This window comes from Argentina silus (assembly GCF_951799395.1).
Source record: "Argentina silus genome assembly, chromosome: X".
NCBI classification, from domain to species: Eukaryota; Metazoa; Chordata; class Actinopteri; order Argentiniformes; family Argentinidae; genus Argentina; species Argentina silus.
In genome coordinates, this window is record NC_139653.1 from 5452101 (window position 1) to 5470805 (window position 18705).

The 18705-nt window shown below is 44.3% G+C and overlaps 1 protein-coding gene across 1 annotated transcript in view; it reads left to right on the forward strand.

Moving 5' to 3' along the window:
* Positions 1 to 18705, forward strand: part of LOC310822882 (zinc finger MIZ domain-containing protein 1-like) — a 127744-nt gene that overhangs the window by 65013 nt on the left and 44026 nt on the right. Inside the window, exons 4-5 of the mRNA XM_083695441.1 lie at positions 9803 to 9932; positions 15011 to 15124. Coding sequence (XP_083551567.1) covers positions 9864 to 9932; positions 15011 to 15124 — 183 coding nt within the window. The 5' untranslated portion in view covers positions 9803 to 9863. The remainder of the gene's footprint in view (positions 1 to 9802; positions 9933 to 15010; positions 15125 to 18705) is intronic.

Genomic DNA, 18705 nt, shown 5'->3' on the forward strand with positions numbered 1-18705 from the left:
GCTATAGGGTACAACATCTTGAGGTACAATATCTTGTCTATTTGAGGTACAACATCTTGTTTGTTTGAGGTAAAACATCTTGTGTGTTTGAGGTACAACATCTTGTCTATTTGAGGTACATCTTGTACTCATGGTTTTCAGTGGCGAACAAAGTGACTCAGTTTTCCAATCTCTTAGCCTCAAACAAGCGTAACCCATTCCAAATCTGCAGCGATCTCCAGCTGTGGGGTCAGTGGTTCCTTTTGTTCGCAATAAATCCATTACTCTGATGCATATACCTAATAATCTAGTCGTTGTATGAAATGTGTACTTGAATTTTCTCTATGTTTGGTAGTAGCTCTTAATCCGGAATGACATTTTAGTAATGATTGGTTTGTGAAGGTAGGCAAGTTCACTTTATAGTGGAATTAAAGTGAAAATATTGTGATATAGACGTTGTACCATTATAGATAGATAGATAGATAGATAGATAGATAGATAGGTACTTTATTGATCCCCGAGGGGAAATTAAGGTCTTACAGCAGCATCACAAACAACAAAATAAAGTGACAATAGAATAATAGAATAACATAGACATCTGAAACATTATATACAGTAAGAACAGTCCAGTATGATTTAACATCCCCCAGCCTGACTCTGATCACCCTGATCAAGCCAGCCGTAGGAGGAGTTGTACAGTCTTATTACGGCAGACAGAAAAGATCTCCTATAGTGCTCCTTAGTGCAGAGTCCTGCACACACCAAAGGACCTGAGCCTCCTCAGGAGATAAAGCCAGCTCTGGCCCCTCTTGTACAGGACATCTGTGTTACCAGTCCAGTCCAGTTTATTGTCCAGGTACACCCCCAGATACTTGTAGCTCTGGACCACCTCCACGTCCTATCCCTGGATGGAAACAGGAGACAAGGGGACCCTAGTCCTCCTAAAGTCCACCACAATCTCCTTTGTCTTGCTGATGTTGAGTAACAGGTGGATCTGCTCACACCATTCAACAAAAAAAAACTGTCCACCAGTCCTCTGTACTCGGTCTCCTGGCCTCCACTGACACATCCCATAATAGCTGAATCATCTGAGAACTTCTGCAGATGGCAAGTATCTGTGTTATGCCTGAAGTCCAAGGTATAGAGGTTGAAGAGGAAGGAAGCCAGAACTGTCCCCTGGGAGGTGCCAGTGCTGTTCACCTCCCAGTCTGACACACATCCCTGCAGCCATACAAACTGTGGCCTGTTGGTCAGATAGTTCGTAATCCAGGAAACAATGGGGGAGTCCACCTGCATCCTCAGCAACCCCATCTAAATCGGAGTTAGCTCTGTGTAGCAGGTAGATGATGGCATCATCCACACCAATGTCTGCCTGGTAGGCAAACTACAGAGGGTCAAAGGATGTCTTCACCAGGGGCCTCATGTGTGCTAGCACCAGTCTTTCCATGATCTTCATGATGTGGGATGTCAAGGCTACCGTTCTATAGTCATTCAGAACACTGGGGTTCCTTTCTTTGGTACCGGTACCAGGAAAGATGTTTTTTCACATTGTTGGGACCTTTTCCAGACTGAGGCTCAGGTTAAAGAGGTACTGGAGTACTCCACAGAGCTGGTCCGCGCTGACATTGCGCACCCTCGGGCTCACACCATCAGGGTCCGCAGCCTTCCTGGTGCAGAGTTTCCCCAGCTCTCTCTTCACCTGAGCCATACTGATGAAAACACTGGAGCGGGGGGTGGTGGGGGGGTCATTGGCTGTGGCAGTGGTGTCGGGAGGCAGAATGATGGGGGGCGCTGAAGAGTTGTGAAGTGAGGAAATGGTGAGGCAGGGGAAGGATGGGAATGGAGGGGAGGTGTGAATAGAGTCAGAGGGGCTAGAGAGGGAGAAGGAAGGGAGAGGGTACAGAATGGGACCAGACAGGGCAGGGGGAAGGGAGGGGAACTGAGCACCATTGAGCAGGGTTGGTGGAGTTGGGGGGAGGAGAAGGAGAAGGAAGACGGAGTGGAGAGTTGTTGGTGGAGCTGGGGGGAGTGAGACAATGAGCCCCCGAGTAAACCTGTTGAAGAACTGGTTCAACTCATTGTCCCTGTCCAGATCTCCAGCCACTTGCAAGTCGTTAGCCTGCTTGTAACGTATGTTAGCATCATGAGACTGCATTATGTATAGCAAGGTAGGGGGCGGCAGGTAGCCTGGAGGTTAGAGAGGCCGGCCAGCAATTGGAAAGTTGCTGGTTTGAACCCCGCTCCAGGAGGGAGCCGGATGTGAGCTGGTGACTGGAGGGTTACTGGCATCATATCCCGGTGCCTACCACTGCCGTTGTGCCCTTGAGCAAGGCACTTAACCCGCCGGAAATATGGCTGAGCCTGTTCTGAGCGCTGCTCTGTTCTCCCTGGGGGGGGGTGCACCCCCCTGGGGGGGTGTGCATGTGTGTTGTCTCGGAGGGTGTGTGCAGTGCGGGTGTGTGTATAACTTGTATCTGTTATATGATGACCTGGTGTGTGACTCAGTAATAAGGATATGTAACATCCCACTGTACTCCACACAGTAAACCATGTCTTCTGCATCACATGACTGATAACATCTTAACCTTGGGAAACATAGCAGTGGAAAATAGCAGCCAGGACATACAATCTTCATCGGCTGGTATTTATAGTCCTGAGCTGGAACATTCTATAGAATAAGGAGTTCATTCATAATCATGTGATGCCTGTTCCACTCAAACGCTGACCTGATTTTGAAACTCGCAGATAAATGGTCTCACCCATTGATCTACTGAAGCTACAGCACACACACACAAGCATGCACACACACACACAAACGAGCATGGAAACTCACGTAAACACACACACACACACACACACACACACACACACACACACACACACACACACACACACACACACACACTAGTCACTGCTCTCTGATAATACACGCTAGTGAAATGGACAGATAGTCCCCTGGGTATCCAGTGGCACATACCTGTAATACTATGCACTGAAGCTCCATATTTATAGACATCAACCCTGCTCAGATATCACATCATATCACAGCTGTTTGCGTTGCCGTGTCACATAGATGTACATTACACCAATGGCCATCACATGTCCTCATGTGGTAAACAAACAGGAACATTGAGATGTTCCGTGGCAGCATCACATTGCTATTGTTAACATATCTGTGGTAATACATTTGTTCAGTCTGTGAAATGGAGCTTGTGTAGAGGACATGAGGTGTCTTTTAGCCTTCTGTGTAAGGCTTTATGCAGTCAGTTGCTGTAATTTACCGTAATTACGCTGCAATTGCTCAAGTAAGAAGGTTGGATGACACTAACATTGCAATGATGATGGACATTTGGTTTCATTTTGGTTCAATTCAGGTTTTAGTTTTGGTTCAATTCGGGTGCCCCAGTGTGTATTTACCCTAGCAGGAAGGATGGAAAAGTCCAAGAAAGGTATAGAAAATAAATAGGCAGAGGATATGAGATTGGAGGAAGGGGGTCATTCAGAGTGAATGAAAAAGGTACAACAAACAAGACTTGGCAAGGGAGCAGAGAGAGAAAGATGTGATGAGAATAAACAAGATGAAATGATGAGATAAGAAGGAGAGAAATAGAGGGGTAATGAGTCTGAGAGGCTTAAGGAGAGATACATGTATTTTGTGTGTGTGTGTGTGTTTGTGCGTGTGCGTGTGTGTGTGTGTGTGTGTGTACGTGCGTGCGTGCGTGCGTGTGTGTGTGTGAGTGACACAGAGAAAGAGAGATAGTGGGAAGGAGGGACAGAGGCCAGCTCTGCTGAGGCAGAGAGAGACAGAGAGAGAGACAGAGGGACATACAGAGGGAGATACAGAGGGAGAGAGAGAGGGCGAGAGAGGGAGAGAGAGAGAGAGAGAGAGCTCTGGGAGTGTGTCGCTCTCTGCTGTGCCACGCTGCAGCCTCAACCACATTAGAGTAAATGAATCCATTCCACTGCCTGTTATGGAAGCTCCCGCACAGAGTCGGTGGAGAGGAGGGGTGGAGAGAGAGAGAGAAAGAGAGAGAGAAAGGAAGGGGGGTGTCAGAACTCAGAGGCATGCAGGGTGGAGGAAGAGAGGGAGGATAGTGGAAAGGAGAGTGGAGTGGAGTGAGAAGGTGGGGCATTGTGAGGGGAGGAAATTGAGGTATGGAGGAGAGGGATTGAAAGGTGGGAGTGGAGGAGGGAATGGAGCTGAGGAAAGAGGGCGGGTTATGTGCTGAGTGATTGCAGGAGAATGCTACACATGTAAATGAGTAGAGGAGTGCCTTAGCTTTAGATACAGGTGACAACTACGCCCCCCCCCCCTCTCTAACTCTACAATATATATATATATATATATATATATATATATATATATATATATAAATATATATATTTTCTCTCTCTCTCTCTCTCTCTCTCTCTCTCACTCTCAACCCCCCCCTCTCTCTACCTCTTTCTCTTTCTCAACCCCTCTCTCTCTCCCTCTTTCTCTCTCTCCACCCCTCTCTCTCTCTCTCAACCCCTTTCTCTCTCTCTCTCTCTCCCTCTTTCTCTCTCTCAACCCCTCTCTCTCTCTCACTCTCTCTCATCATGAGGAGAGAACAGGAGTGACAGATTCCCTCCTCTCTCTCTCTCAGAGTGTGTTGAATAATGAAGATGCTCTCTTGCCCTGCTAGGTGTCGGCCTACATCCAGCCACACCTATGGGACTACACTTTGAATGCTCGACACACTGGTAGATCACATTCTGTAACACACACTTATTATGACGACTCTGTTATCTAATACAATAGCCTATTACAGTTGAAGGAAGTGTGCTCCATTGATTACATATTAGAAATCTGACATGGGAAATGACTCACCATACATTATAGGGGGATTGTTAGGCCTTTGTAGGCATGGGACAAATACAGGTATATTGAAATTCTATATTTCGTGATATGATATGAAAAAGCTTGAGAAAAAAAAATCACATATTTAAAAAGAAAAAAATTAACCATTCTATTATTTGCACTTCATTCTAACCAGACATTATTTTATTTGCACTATGTTTTAACAAGACATATATGGTTTACACTGTTTTAAAAGGACATTGTCTTTTGAAGTGAAGTATTGAAGTATTTATACGATTGGTCTTTTCGTCCCACCCCAAGTCCTTTGTGTGTGTTCATTAAAAAGTCATCAATTCAGTGAATTCAGTCCTATCTTACTAGTTCCATTGATATAGACATAAGATATAGCCTAGCTGTCAAAGTCCCCTGTGTCATTGCTCCTGTCAGACCTGAGTGACAGATCACATTTACCACGCTCCATTTGAGAAAAGTAGTCATTTGTCCACAGAAATAAGAAATCACTCATGCAGTGTGTGTGTGTGTGTGTGTGTGTGTGTGTGTGTGTGTGTTTGTGTGTGTGTGTGTGTGTGTGTGTGTGTCTGTGTGTGTGTGCGCGTGTGCGTCTGCGTGTGTGTCTGTGTGTGTGTACGTGTGCGTGTGTGTGCGTGTGTGTTTGTGATTATGAAGAGATCATTTCACTGCTCTCTACAGTGGCTCTGGCCTCTCTCGCCCCGCTGCCATACTCCAGTGCTTTTCATATTACTGTGCTTTTGTTTCAGAGCACTCATTTTACACCCCAACACCCAGTATTAGCATTGTTTGTGGTTGGTTTCCCTGGTCTGATGCATATCATCCTCCTACTTCAAGGGGATGTAATATGCACAACATAATTGGTGGTGGTGTAATCCTTACTTTGCACCTCTGCAAAGTGGAGCTCGGTAGGCAGACCTGATTAGGTTGTCGGGGGAAGCGATTTCAGAAGCCACCCCTCCTCAGAGAATGCAGGCAAAAACAGGCAGCGCCAATTATTTTTTTTAAAGTTAGAAGAAATACACAGAAAGAAAGAAAATGTCAATAGTCCTGTTATTCATATCATCATTGAAATAAATCCATTCATTAAAACCCTGTTAAATCATTTAACCCTGAATGAACTAATGGTTTAGTTCTGTTTCAGGATCAGATTTCAGTGTTTTCTTTTCATAGTAAGGACACGAGTAGCAGTGTTTTCACCAAGGTATTCTGTTACGTAACCGGCCGTGTTATTCCAGTGCGTCCCAGCCAAAGGCGAGAGGACAGAGCAGGGTTAGAGAGCAGGACCATAACCCTGCCTCGCCGTCGGGCTGGACGCTGCTGGAACAGACTTAACACAACCTCAGCCTTAGAAACAGGGTGTTACACAGGAGGTTACAGCACAAACACACACACACACACACACACACACACACACACACACACACACATACACACACACACACACACACACAAACAAATACACACAGCACACACACAGCTTTTTTTCACAGTAAATTCCCATAAAGTCAACCAAATGATTTTGTGAAAGGCATTGATCAAAGGAACTATATGTTGTCATTATCAAAATGCATTTTCAGTAGGGTAACAGGAAATCTATTGATTAGGAAACAGTGATATATAGCCCTATTATTATTTGAGCAAGAAAAAATGCTACAGCGTTGTGGGAGAGACATCACATTTTAGCAATGATGGAACGAATCTGCCCCATGTCTGCCGCTCTCCATGCAGAACAGGGGGAAGAGGAGAACGATATATGGCCATCCTTTACACACAGCTCTCTACAAGCTGCATATAGCTAAAGGCATATGTCCAAATGTCCAAATTCTACCTCAGCTTGCAAGTTCACCTGACCATGGCGCAAATAGAAGCGCTTATAACGCTTAAGTGCAAACAAGCACTAAATTATATGAAGCAACAATGACAAGGAATCGACACATACACACCAGATACATTATTAGTTGATAATATTGCACACTACTGTACCCTCAGGCTATGCGCCTTTACGCAATGGCTTCCGTGTTTGTTCATCCTGGTCCTTCTGTTCCAATACGTCAACAACAATGTTTGGGCCGGCTTCAATTTCTGAGAATTGATAGGCTACGGGCCGGGTTGGTTTTGGGTTAGGGTTAGGGTTAGAGTATTGTTACAGTATGTTAATGGCCGAAGTTGGGAAAAGGGTACCCATGCCCCTACTCCCTATGTCCTCCTAAATAGTAACCTATTAGTGAGACAATTCCAGGCCGCATAAACCTTTCCGCCAGAATAGCTATTCTGCCTCTTTTTTGGCACAATGTTTTTTTTTTCCATGGTTCCGATAGATTTGCGCTTGGGGAAAATCAATGTTCTGGTTATTTGGTGGTAAGATGGCGGTCTATTTGAAATTTCGAAATTCTAACAATGCTAAAATGGAAAAAAAATCTAACAGGCATGATAACAGAGGATGGAAGTTGTATTAATTCTCAAATGTTATTAAAACTGACCATGGATGAGGGGGCGTTGCCGCCCCCTGTCTTGCATATTCATTGGAGTGTCGATTTACCAGAAAAGTTCAAATTGCCAGGTGTACGTGACACACCATTTTCACCCCACTATAGCAGTCATTGATATTTGTTAACTCTTGAGGTTCCTCGGGTCTCCACCGAATTGGGTAAATCCGCTTTTCGTTGTGGTGCACCTGCTGGAACAATCTGCAGAGAACATTTCCATTGGTTGCTCTGGTGCCGCTAGGGCAATTTAACGTTTTGATTGAGGACCTCCATGTTGAAAAATGTATTTGTTTTTCTTGATTGTGTTTTATTATGTTGTCATTTTGTATGTGTATTATGTATTATTGTAAACTGTGTGCATGCAGGGCTCCCTTGTAAAATAGACCTTGGTCTCAATGGGACTAAAGTGAAGGTTAAATAAATACAATAACAGTGTGAAAGGGAGGCGCCTGCTGGTTACGGCCTGTAGCTGCACTACACTGGGGTGAACTTGCCCGGCCCTACACGCTGATCTAGGCTCAGTTTGGGATTCTCTCTTGCCCTCAATGGTCATGGTTGGTAGGCCTATTTGGGGAGTGTGCTCCAGTTCCACCAGACAGCGTAGAATACAGTAATGCTGTAGACATTCCCTGGTTTGACTGACTTCTGAACTGTTTTCCCCACAGTAGCTTTGCAACTCACACCGCCACAAAATGTGTGTGATGTCTCAATCATGAATGAAACACTTCCTTTAGCATATTCCAGGTAATTCTGCTCTTGTAATGCGTAATCTCTCAGGATTAGTAACATACACTTCTCTTCTTAGATAAGTGTTCCTTTGAAGTGGTACCTTTGATCTTAATGAAAGTGATTCATTCTTAGCCCTCTGTTTCCCATTTGTGTGTGTGTGTGTGTGTGTGTGTGTGTGTGTGTGTGTGTGTGTGTGTGTGTGTGTGTGTGTGTGTGTCTCCTAAAACCTAAATGCAATGAGCTCCATTATCCATGAAAGCTGTTGAGCATTCCACCCCCCCCCCCCCTCCCAATCCTCACCCCCCCCCCCCCCCCCCCTCGCTCTCCCCCACCCCCCTCTCTCCATCCTATCGTCTGTCTCACTAGGGAAGCCTAGAGGTAGTCTTTATCAGATCTGAGCACCCCGCCCCACCCCAGTGCACCCTCACTTCCTCTTTTGTGCAGAAGAATTCGTAGGTGTGACGGAGGACAGTAGATAAACGTAGCGAGGAGAGACGGACTGACTGACTGCTACTATACTTCTTCATCCACCCTCTCCTCCTCCTCTCAGGGTAACAGGGCCAAATAAATGAGGGAGGGAGGGAGAGAGAGTATTTATCTGCTGCTATCGAATGCAGTTATAAATCAGTCTGGCCTGGCAGGAATGATAACCTTGAGGTGTGGTGCCTTTAACTGGGGAGAACACATTCTGTAGTGATGTCATTTTTGGTGTGTTGGGGACCTCGACCACGCCTGTCGATGGGGACAGGGGACAGCCAAAATCAATAATATATAAATAAAAAATGGTTGTTGTTGTTGTTGTTGTTGTTTTTGTTTGGGTTCCGTTGAGTCTGCTGTGATGGTGTGTTCTTGAGTCCGTGGTCTTTAACACTACTGAACGTCTAAGGCTGTGACTTGTGGTGATCAATAATGAAGGATCTTCAGAGTACAAGATGATGTTTTTATTGACAAGACAGGTGCAGACAAAACAGGCACAAAAGCAGCAGACAAGACAGGTTGCCTGGGAGTAAGTTCTGGATCAGCCAAGTATAATTGTCCTGTTCATTCACAGTTATACCTGGTTCTACGTCAGATTAAGCGTTGTACTGATTGGTCTTTTTTTGGGGTGGGGTTATTTTTTGGGGCAGTGGGGCAGTCCCACTCTCTTTTTTCCATTTTTATTGGACAGAGACAGTAGAGAAAGACAGGAATATAAGGAGGACAGGGTATGTCAGCAGGGTATGGGCTGGATTCTAACCATGCCATATATATATACACTGTAGGCTGTGGTGCTAGAGCACTGGACCACCCCACGCCACGATTGGTCTTTTCTTATGGTAGGAATCAAAATCAGCCTATCATATTAGAACACTGTAAAAGGGTTTGGGTTTCAAATCAACAGTGAGCTGTTTGCATACATTTCTGGCAGGGTATGAAGTCACATCCAGATGTGAGTCCTTGACCAAGTAATAAACTACTTCTCCCCAATATTATCTCCTGTGGGCCACAAACTCTCTGGGTCCCATGAGATAACATTAAGGAGTAAAACTCTTCTCTAATTCATGCTGGACACCTGCATACGACTTCTCCCTCACAGACAAAGAGAGTGTTATAAAAAGTTAACAACATAATTGAACCAAAATATGTCAAACAGAGCAATAGTAATCAAATACACCAAGTCAGAATCACTAAAGCCGCTTTACCACTTTTCTCCGACCCTTCACTCTCCTGTCCTAACAGAGCCGGTCGGTCTCTCTCTCTGTTTGTCTCTCAGAGTGAAGAAACCTTGAATGGCTGCCCGGTAGAGGCACGGTCGACGGAGGCAGGCCATCAAGATGAACGCGTTACCGTCGATGGACCGCCACATCCAGCAGACCAACGACAGGCTGCTGTGTATCAAACAGGTAAGACACCACCAACCCTAACCCGAACCCGAACCCTTTGGTAACCTGGTGGAGGTAGAAATAGAAATGTGTAGTATACTTAGGTGTGCCTACACAGATACATCACATTCCTGTAGGGAACATTTCATTCTCCCCCCTCAAACGTCTCAAAACTGCTCTCTTCATTGTTTCCAGACATACTGCTGGTTCGGATGGCTGGGGACTGCTCCTAGAGTATACCCTGGCACATGTGCATCAGGGGAGGCTGGTGGAGGTAGAACTAGGAGGACAGGCTCATTGTAATGCATGGATTGGATCACCTTGTTAGATACCTTTCCTCATTCCATTCAATGTGTCTGTCCTCCGATTTCTACCTCCACCAGCCTCCCCGACTGTGCATCATTCCTACAGTAGACAGTGTAGAGCAGGGGTATTCACCTTGAGGTCTATGCTGTAGTATCACTTGTTTACTGTCATACCACCCCTCTAATAAGGGACTGATTCAGACCTGGGAGACCAGGTGAGTGGTGAGGGGACTCTCTGGCTGGTCAGTGACATTATTAGTCTATTTTTCCTCAGGGATAAAACAAAGTTGAAGTTCTGCAGATCTGTGGACTGCAGAAGAATACCTGTTCTTCTCAGTCTAATTCTCCTTGGCATCCTCTCCAGTGTGGGTTCCAGAGAGAGAGAGAGAGAGAGAGAGAGAGAGAGAGAAGGAGGGGGTGAGATAGAGAGGGGAGAGAGAGAGAGAGAGAGAGAGAAGGAAGGGGTGAGATAGAGAGGGGAGAGAGAGAGAGAGAAAGAGCGAGAGAGAAAGAGAAAGAGCGAGAGAGAGAGAGATAGTCTAATGTCCCCCCTCCAGCTGCTCTGTTCCCTCTGCTCTCCTCACACCACCTTATAAGGACATCTGTTAGCCATTAGTTGTAGCTACAGGGATCATGTTGCATTGAGTCTGAAACTGAAACAGAGAGAGAGACGGGGAGGGGGGGGGGGGGGGGGGTCCAGTCTGTAAATGCTCCTTCTACTGCATATTATCTTTCTCTCTCTCCAACAGTAGTAGACGTGGCTCCTGACTCCAATGTCATTCTGATATCATTGCATTTACACGTTGTTTCCACACCTCTAATAACCCTGTGATTAATCTGGTAACAACATGTTGTCACATAGTAGTTCAGTATTTGTCTTGTGAATATACAGACCCCTCCATATTCTACTTGTGTGTAGTGTATAAAAACACTCAACTCCCATGAGGCCAATAGTCTGTCACAGTAATCTGTCACTCTCTCCTGCTTCTTGTCTCTCATTGCCTTTAAGTGCTCTCTCAGACTCCCTGTGACTGGTCTCCCTCATGTTTTTGGAACCCCCCCTCCCTCTCTCTCTCTTTCTCCTTCCCTGTTAGTAGTGCAGTCCTCCTTTTCTCCTGCGTTCCTACACGTCGTGTCCCCGCCTCTCTGACGTCTGTGTTCCCTTCTTGTGGTTTGGAGCAGACTGAGGCTCCCTCACAGTTGAAGGGAGCCCACACACACACGCGCGCACACACACGCGCACACGCACACACACCCACCCACACACACACACACACACACACACACACACACGCACGTACAAACACACACACGCACCCACACACACACACACACGCATACACACACACACACACACACACACACACACACACACACACACACACACACACACACACGCACCCACCTACACACAAACAAGCATAGATGTAACCTAGGGCTACTGCTTTTGATTAGCAGCCTTTGACAGCTGCCTACCTGCCTGACTCGTCTGTTTGTTTATTTGGTTATTTGTTTGTTTGTATGTGGGGGGGATGCATTGTGTACAGCTCGATGGCAGTGAATTGCATGACATTGTTATTGTGTATGGGTTGACAACTTTCTCTCCTCTGATCCTGTCTCATAGGCTCCCACTAAGGTGGATGTGTTGCCTAGTCAACCTGACATAACACTGACTATGCCACAATGCACACACTTGGATTACAACCACTACATAAACAGCTCCCTTTTGTGTTTATATTCACGGTAGTTTACTGTAGAAAAGTGGAATATATTGCAGAGAGATGGTTTGCTAATTTACTCAATGCACATTGATCAACATTTCAACAGAGAGAGAGTGAGTGTGAGCTGAGCAATGCCTGCTGTTGCCCGGGGTTAACCTTGTTGAGACCTTCCCTAGTTCAGAAAACCTAGTACCTAGTTCCTAGTTCCTAGTTCAGAAAGCCTGGGGAAATCCTTTGCAGAAAGTAGCTACGAAGGGTTGGAAACCCATTTGAAATGAGTGATGACTCATGACACATTACACCAATCAAATACCTTGCTTTGGCGGAGCTCCAAAAAAACAGAATTCAGGTTTTCTTCCATTTTCTACAATGTTGAAAGCTAGCATAGGCAACAACTCTTTGCAAAATAGTCCTACCCGGTCAGAAAACATGAAACCATATTACACACATGTGGGGGAGCGTTCTTGGTATGTAACATCCAATGAAATTGTGAGCACATTCTTCCATCGCTCCGTCCAGGTCAATCCAAGCCAGAACAATTTATCTAAAATTCCCCTGACCTCCAAAAGAGGCGTGAGAACAACATGACTTGGAGGTGTGGCTACATGAGATTACCCAGGGGTTGTTGTTGTAGTTCTGTGGCTCTGATGGCAAATTAATAAAGACATTTCAAATTATTATAATTATGTACAGTACAGTGGTGTAGTAGTGTGCAAATAGTAGAAGTACGAGTGGCAAGGGATCTTACATTTACTTTGGTGTTTGTGCTACAGTACATTTGTTGCCCTTCTCTTATGGCAAAAGGTCACAAATTAAGCTGCCTGATTGCACTCTACAGGATTTCACCTAACAGATATGGTTTGTTTTCAAATTCTTGTCTCTCTCTCTCTCTCTCTCTTTCTTGCTCTCTCTCTCTCCTCTCTCCCTCTCTCTCTCTCTAGAGCAGGTTTTGTTAGACAAAGTCAAAAGGGACAGGTAGTGCAGATCTAGGTACTGAGCCTTCTGAGTGTCAGCTAGGATCCTTCTCACACTGGAGACACCGATAAGACACTGATCAACCAGCAATAATGTCATTCTATGATACATCTAACACATCTCTCCTCCCTCTCACTCATCTAAGCCGTCTCCTCTCCCTCCTCATCTCTCCCTCTCATTCATCCCATCTTCTCCCCCTCCCACCTCATCTCTTCATCTCTCCATCTCAATCACTTCTTCACTGAGAGCTGGATTCCATGGCTGCTTCCAAAGTAGATAATCTCCACATCACAATAGATGAGTCACTGAAGGCTGCTTTCCCCTCCCAGCACTGCTCATGATATCATTGTTGTTCTCAAGGCTTTTCTCTGTGGGGGTGGACTCAGCGCTTGCCACAAACACAGAATCCTTGGTTGTTGCTCTCGTTCTGGCTCATTGTCAGGCTATGCTTAAAGCCTCCCATTCAAATGCTCACCTCTGCTGCCCCTTAAAGACAATGCCTCTACCTCTCTCGGCGAGGAGGCACAATAACAAGCTGTTTTAGCCCCTCAGACGAGAATAATAAAAATGCTTTTGAGTGGGCTCAATCTCCCCTGACTGAGCACGCCACTGTTCACAGCCATTAACCTCCTGAGCTATAAGGAGAAGGAGCTCATTTAAAAAAAAAACTCTCATTGTGACCTATCCTGCTATAGGGCTGAGTAGTAGTCTTTAGACAGAGGAGAAAGAGAAAAGAATCAACCGTTTGTGGCCTAAATGAGAAAGGGAAAGAGAAAAGGGAATGCACCGGTGTGTGTGTGTGTGTGTGTGTGTGTGTGTGTGTGTGTGTGTGTGTGTGTGTGTGTGTGTGTGTGTGTGTGTGCATGTGCGTGCGTGTGCGTGTATGTGTGTGTGTGATTGAGGTAGCACACACAAAGCTTCCCAGGCTGGGGGCTTTGTTAGCTTTGTTAGCGTTAGCCTTAGCTTAGCGGAGGCCTCTCCTTGAGCGGCGGCTCCATAGCTCATGTCTTTAGATAGGCAGGGGGTGAGGATTAGAGGACAACAGGGGTCGAGGGTGAGGGTAGAAGAGAGAGAGAGTGAGAGTGTTGCCAGCAGATTTTGAGGAACGCCCAGATATTTACCTGCTTATAATGCCACTGCTAATTCATATACTGCTTACACTGCACTACTTGTACTATACTGCACTACTTACTGCTCATATACTGCACTACCTGTATAATACTGTTCATTGCACTTTCTGCTTTTTTGCACTTCTGGTTAGACGCTAACTGCATTTTGTTGTCTCTGTACTTGTACTCTGCACAATGACAATAAAGTTTAATCTAATCTAATCTAATCTAATCAAATCACTGTTGAAAAGGGCGGGTTCTGTACACACAATGCCACAGGGCCCGGAGTGGTAGTCCCTTACAGGGTCGTCAGGATGCACAAGGGGTTAAATAAAGCCAGAGGGACGGGTGTGTGTGTGTGTATATATGTGTGTGTGTGTGTGTGTGTGTGTACATGCTTGTGTGTGTGTGTGTACATGCTTGTGTGTGTGTGTGTGTATGTGTGCATTTGCTTGTGTGCGTTGGTACATGGGTGCGTGCGAGTAACACAAGGAGCCAGGCTAGACATATTTGGTTTCATATTTGGTTTCATTCTTGTAAATGATGTGATAACAGCGGTATCAGTGTCTACAGTACCTTTGTTTCTAACAGCAGTATGTTCTCTCTTGTTTTGTCTGACAGCACATACAGAACCCAACAAAAATGGACATTGATAACTTCTGTGTTTAATGAATATTTTACTTGGTGTAATCAGCACCAGAGCAGACCATGCAAGGGGTCCAGCTGAGAACTGAGTTTTACATCCATTATTCTAGTGGTTTACCACTTTTGATCTATCACCCAGTCTGAAACAGGATACAAAGCATTACCATCTCAATTGGTTTGATAGTTCTTGTCACACCTAACTTGGTCACTCACCATCACAGGATGTTGTGGAAACCAGTTCCAAATGGTTGGCCTGATTAGCATGTCTCCTAATAGTCTACATCTTACAGTGTCTACCTCTATTTCTAAAAGCAGCATGTTCTCTCTTGTTTTTTGTCTAACAGCACTTACAGAACCCAGCCAACTTCCAGACGGCAGCCACAGAGCTCTTGGACTGGTGTGGAGACCCCCGGGCATTCCAGAGACCCTTCGAGCAAAGTCTCATGGGATGCCTAACGGTATTTAACAGTAAACACATTCAAACATAGTATGGTATACTCACGATACTTTAGTGATACAACTTAGTGACCAAACGGGAGACTGGAGTAGAGTCGAACGTGGGCATCTTCTTTAGTGTTAAATTTGAACAACAGTTACACACATTTACATGCATAAACACAGGGGCTGTGACAGGGTACCATAAAGCCCAGACTTAGGAATGTCAATACACAACACATAGCACAGCAGTTAGACATAAAAACAAAAATAACCCCCAAAAAAGAGATAGACAAGACATACAGTATGTCTTGCTCACTTTGCTCCTCCCAAAATGTGATCTTAAAGGGATAACTCACCTAAATTACCAAATCACAGATTTGCTGCCTTGCTACTATGAAAGGAGTCTATGGACATGGACAGACTTCAATTTACACTGGTTCTGTTTTTCTGGGCACGTTCACTAACTGCTGTTAGCATCTAGTAACGGTCCCTATAAATAAAAAAGTTTTTGTGATAAAATAGCAATGTTTGCATCTGGTTTTCTTCAGGTTCATCAGGTACTGTGTTCTGTCAATGCCCAATAGTAACAGACGTTAACAGAGGCTCCCAGTCAGCCAGTCACAGCACTCCTTATTACTGTTGGGCGGTCTGAGACAGCTGCTGAGGCCGCCAGGGGCCAGTGACAGAGGTTAAAGTCCCAGTCACGCTCTACTATCCCTACAGCGTTTTGTTCTGTCCACACACACACACACACACACACACACACACACACACACACACACACACACACACACACACACACACACACACACACACACACACAGACAGACAGACAGACAGGCATGCACGCACGCACGCACACACACACACACACACACACACACACACACACACTGCCCTGCATCAGACAGATACTTAGACAATGCCACAAGCTCAGAAACAGTTCAACAAGCCCCTAGGCAGCAGCCGGTGCAGCCAGTCAACCCTGGACACCTTCTCTTTGTTCTACAGCAACTGCTCATCGATCTGGGCACAGGGCCAGAGTCATGCAGACCTGCTTCACACACACACACACACACACACACACACACACACACACACCCACACACACACACACACACACACACACACACACACACACACACACACACACACACACACAGTGGCTTTATACTGGATCTCCCACATATATCTATGGTACAAGGGGCAATCTTTTTTGAGACACTGAACTAGTGTTACCTGGATTTTCCTTTTATTCAGCAAGCCTTTTTAAGGAATTAAGAAATGTCCTCAACTGAAGGGGTAACGTGTGTTGATGTGTAAACGACCACATGCTCATTATTGTGTACTGTAAGTCAGAATTAAAGCTTCTTAATGTCTGATAATGAGCTATAGGTATTGAGCACCCCTCTGAGTTCCCTCATAGCATGGGGTCGTTTCATCAGCGGAATGGTTTAATCAGTCTGAAAGAACAAATCACTTCTTATGTGGAGAATTAGACTACACTGCCGTACTGAACAGTTTTGCATGCCACTGTGCTTTTTTGTAAGAAAATAAAAGGACAGTGACAATTTCTGTGTTAAAGGAATATTTTAGTTGGTGTAATCGGCAGCAGAGCAGTCCATGCTCTGTGTCCAGCCATGTGGTCTGAGCCAAGAACTGAGTTTTACCTCAGCTCTTCTAGTGTTTTACCCATTTGATCTATCACCCTGTCTGAAGCAGGATACATACATTACCATCTTAATTAATTTAATAGTTCTTGTCACGTCTAACTTGATCACTCACCATCACAGGATGTTGTGAAAACCAGTTCCAAATGGTTGGCCTGATTATCATGTCTTCTAACAGTCTACATCTCACATTCCACCCTTTGATGCTGTTTTCACTTAATTAAAATAGCATCACAACAATTGAAAGTTCTTCAGTTTTAGTGAATATACCATATTATTTTGCTTAAGATTGTCTCCAGAGCGGCTAAGACTGAGTTTCTTCCCCCATGCCATCAGGATCATCAACGACGACCCCACCAGTCCCCCCTCAAGTCACTCACACACTCACTGACATCACACACATAATTACCCATTGCAGACTCATCTTTCACTGTAATTAACTTAATTAACAGTACTGACAACCTGTCAATGCCATTGTATATAGTCATTCCATTGTGTACATTGCTTATATTGCTGTTTATACTGCTGTTTATATTCTATTTATTTTAAATTTATTGTTGCACTCCTCTGTGGCACTGTCACTTTTACATTTCACTGCATACTTGTATGCACGTGACAAATAAAGAATCTTGAATCTTGAATCTTGAATCTTGAATCCCTCTTGTTCCCAAATGTTAATTGTCTCTGGATTAGTATTCTTTATTTACCCTGGAGTAACAATTAATTTTGCTCAAAGAGCCTGCACATTTAAAATATGGTTATACTATATATTTTTCACAGGAAATATCAAACACTTGCTTTTAAACCAAATGAATAGAAATATGTCTACCTCAGACAAAAGTAAATAAATCAGAATTGGGCAAAAATACAATACCAAAACATTTATAAAGTATTAACAAAGATAGCGATCACTGATAACAATTTGATACAAGGAAATGTGAAATTAATTGTGTTTAAACAGTGTTCATAGTTTCCAAATAGCAACCTCCAGATTTAGAACGCAGTCTGAGAAAATATGTATACCATTTCCTTCAAGTATAATGTTCCATCCTGAGCTCCATGTTGTGCAACAGAAAAGTGTTCATAGTCTCCAAATACCAACCTCCAGTTTCAGAACTCAATCTGAGAAAATATGTATACCAGTCCTTCAAGTTTAAGGCTGTGGATTCTTCTTCAGAGGCTCTATTTTGTGCAACAGTAATGTTCATGCGATATCTCCAGCTTCAAAAGACAGTCTGAGAAAATATAATATATATATTGTAAATATAATATTAAATCTGATGTATCCACACATTGTCCAATGTCTTTATAAACGGTGTCCATTGTTTTTGATGAGTCTAGATTCCATCATACCATCTGATTCTGCTCTTTCTTTAAACATTTCCTGGATTATGTAATGGTCAATGACTGCGATAGTAGGCAATTTGATGTGAAGTCTACTAATGTTATATATAAAAAAACTCAAACTGTCTCCCTTTCTCAAAAACAAAACAAAATGACAAAAGTCCTTGGGCTCAAAAGTCCTGAGCCAAATACTTTAGTTCTGTTGCCGTAAAAATGTATACCCATTAATCAATCAAACAATCAAGTTTATTTGTATAGCGCTTTTTACATAGACAAATGTCACAAAGTGCTTCACAACAAAATAATACTAAACAATATAAACAATAAATACAATACAAACAATATGATCTAACACCAAATCATAGATCCCCAGGAGTAAGCCAAGGAAAGAACTCCCTAGAGGGGAGAAAAATATAGGGCACAGTGGCAAGGAAAAACTCCCTCTGTAGTCCCCAACTACAGACTCCAATACTTCAGAATCCAGTTCCATTTTACTTGATGTAATCGGCAGCAGAGCAGTCCATTCTCTGGATCTAGCCATGTGGTCTGAGCCAAGAACTGAGTTTTACATCATATCACGCCCACGC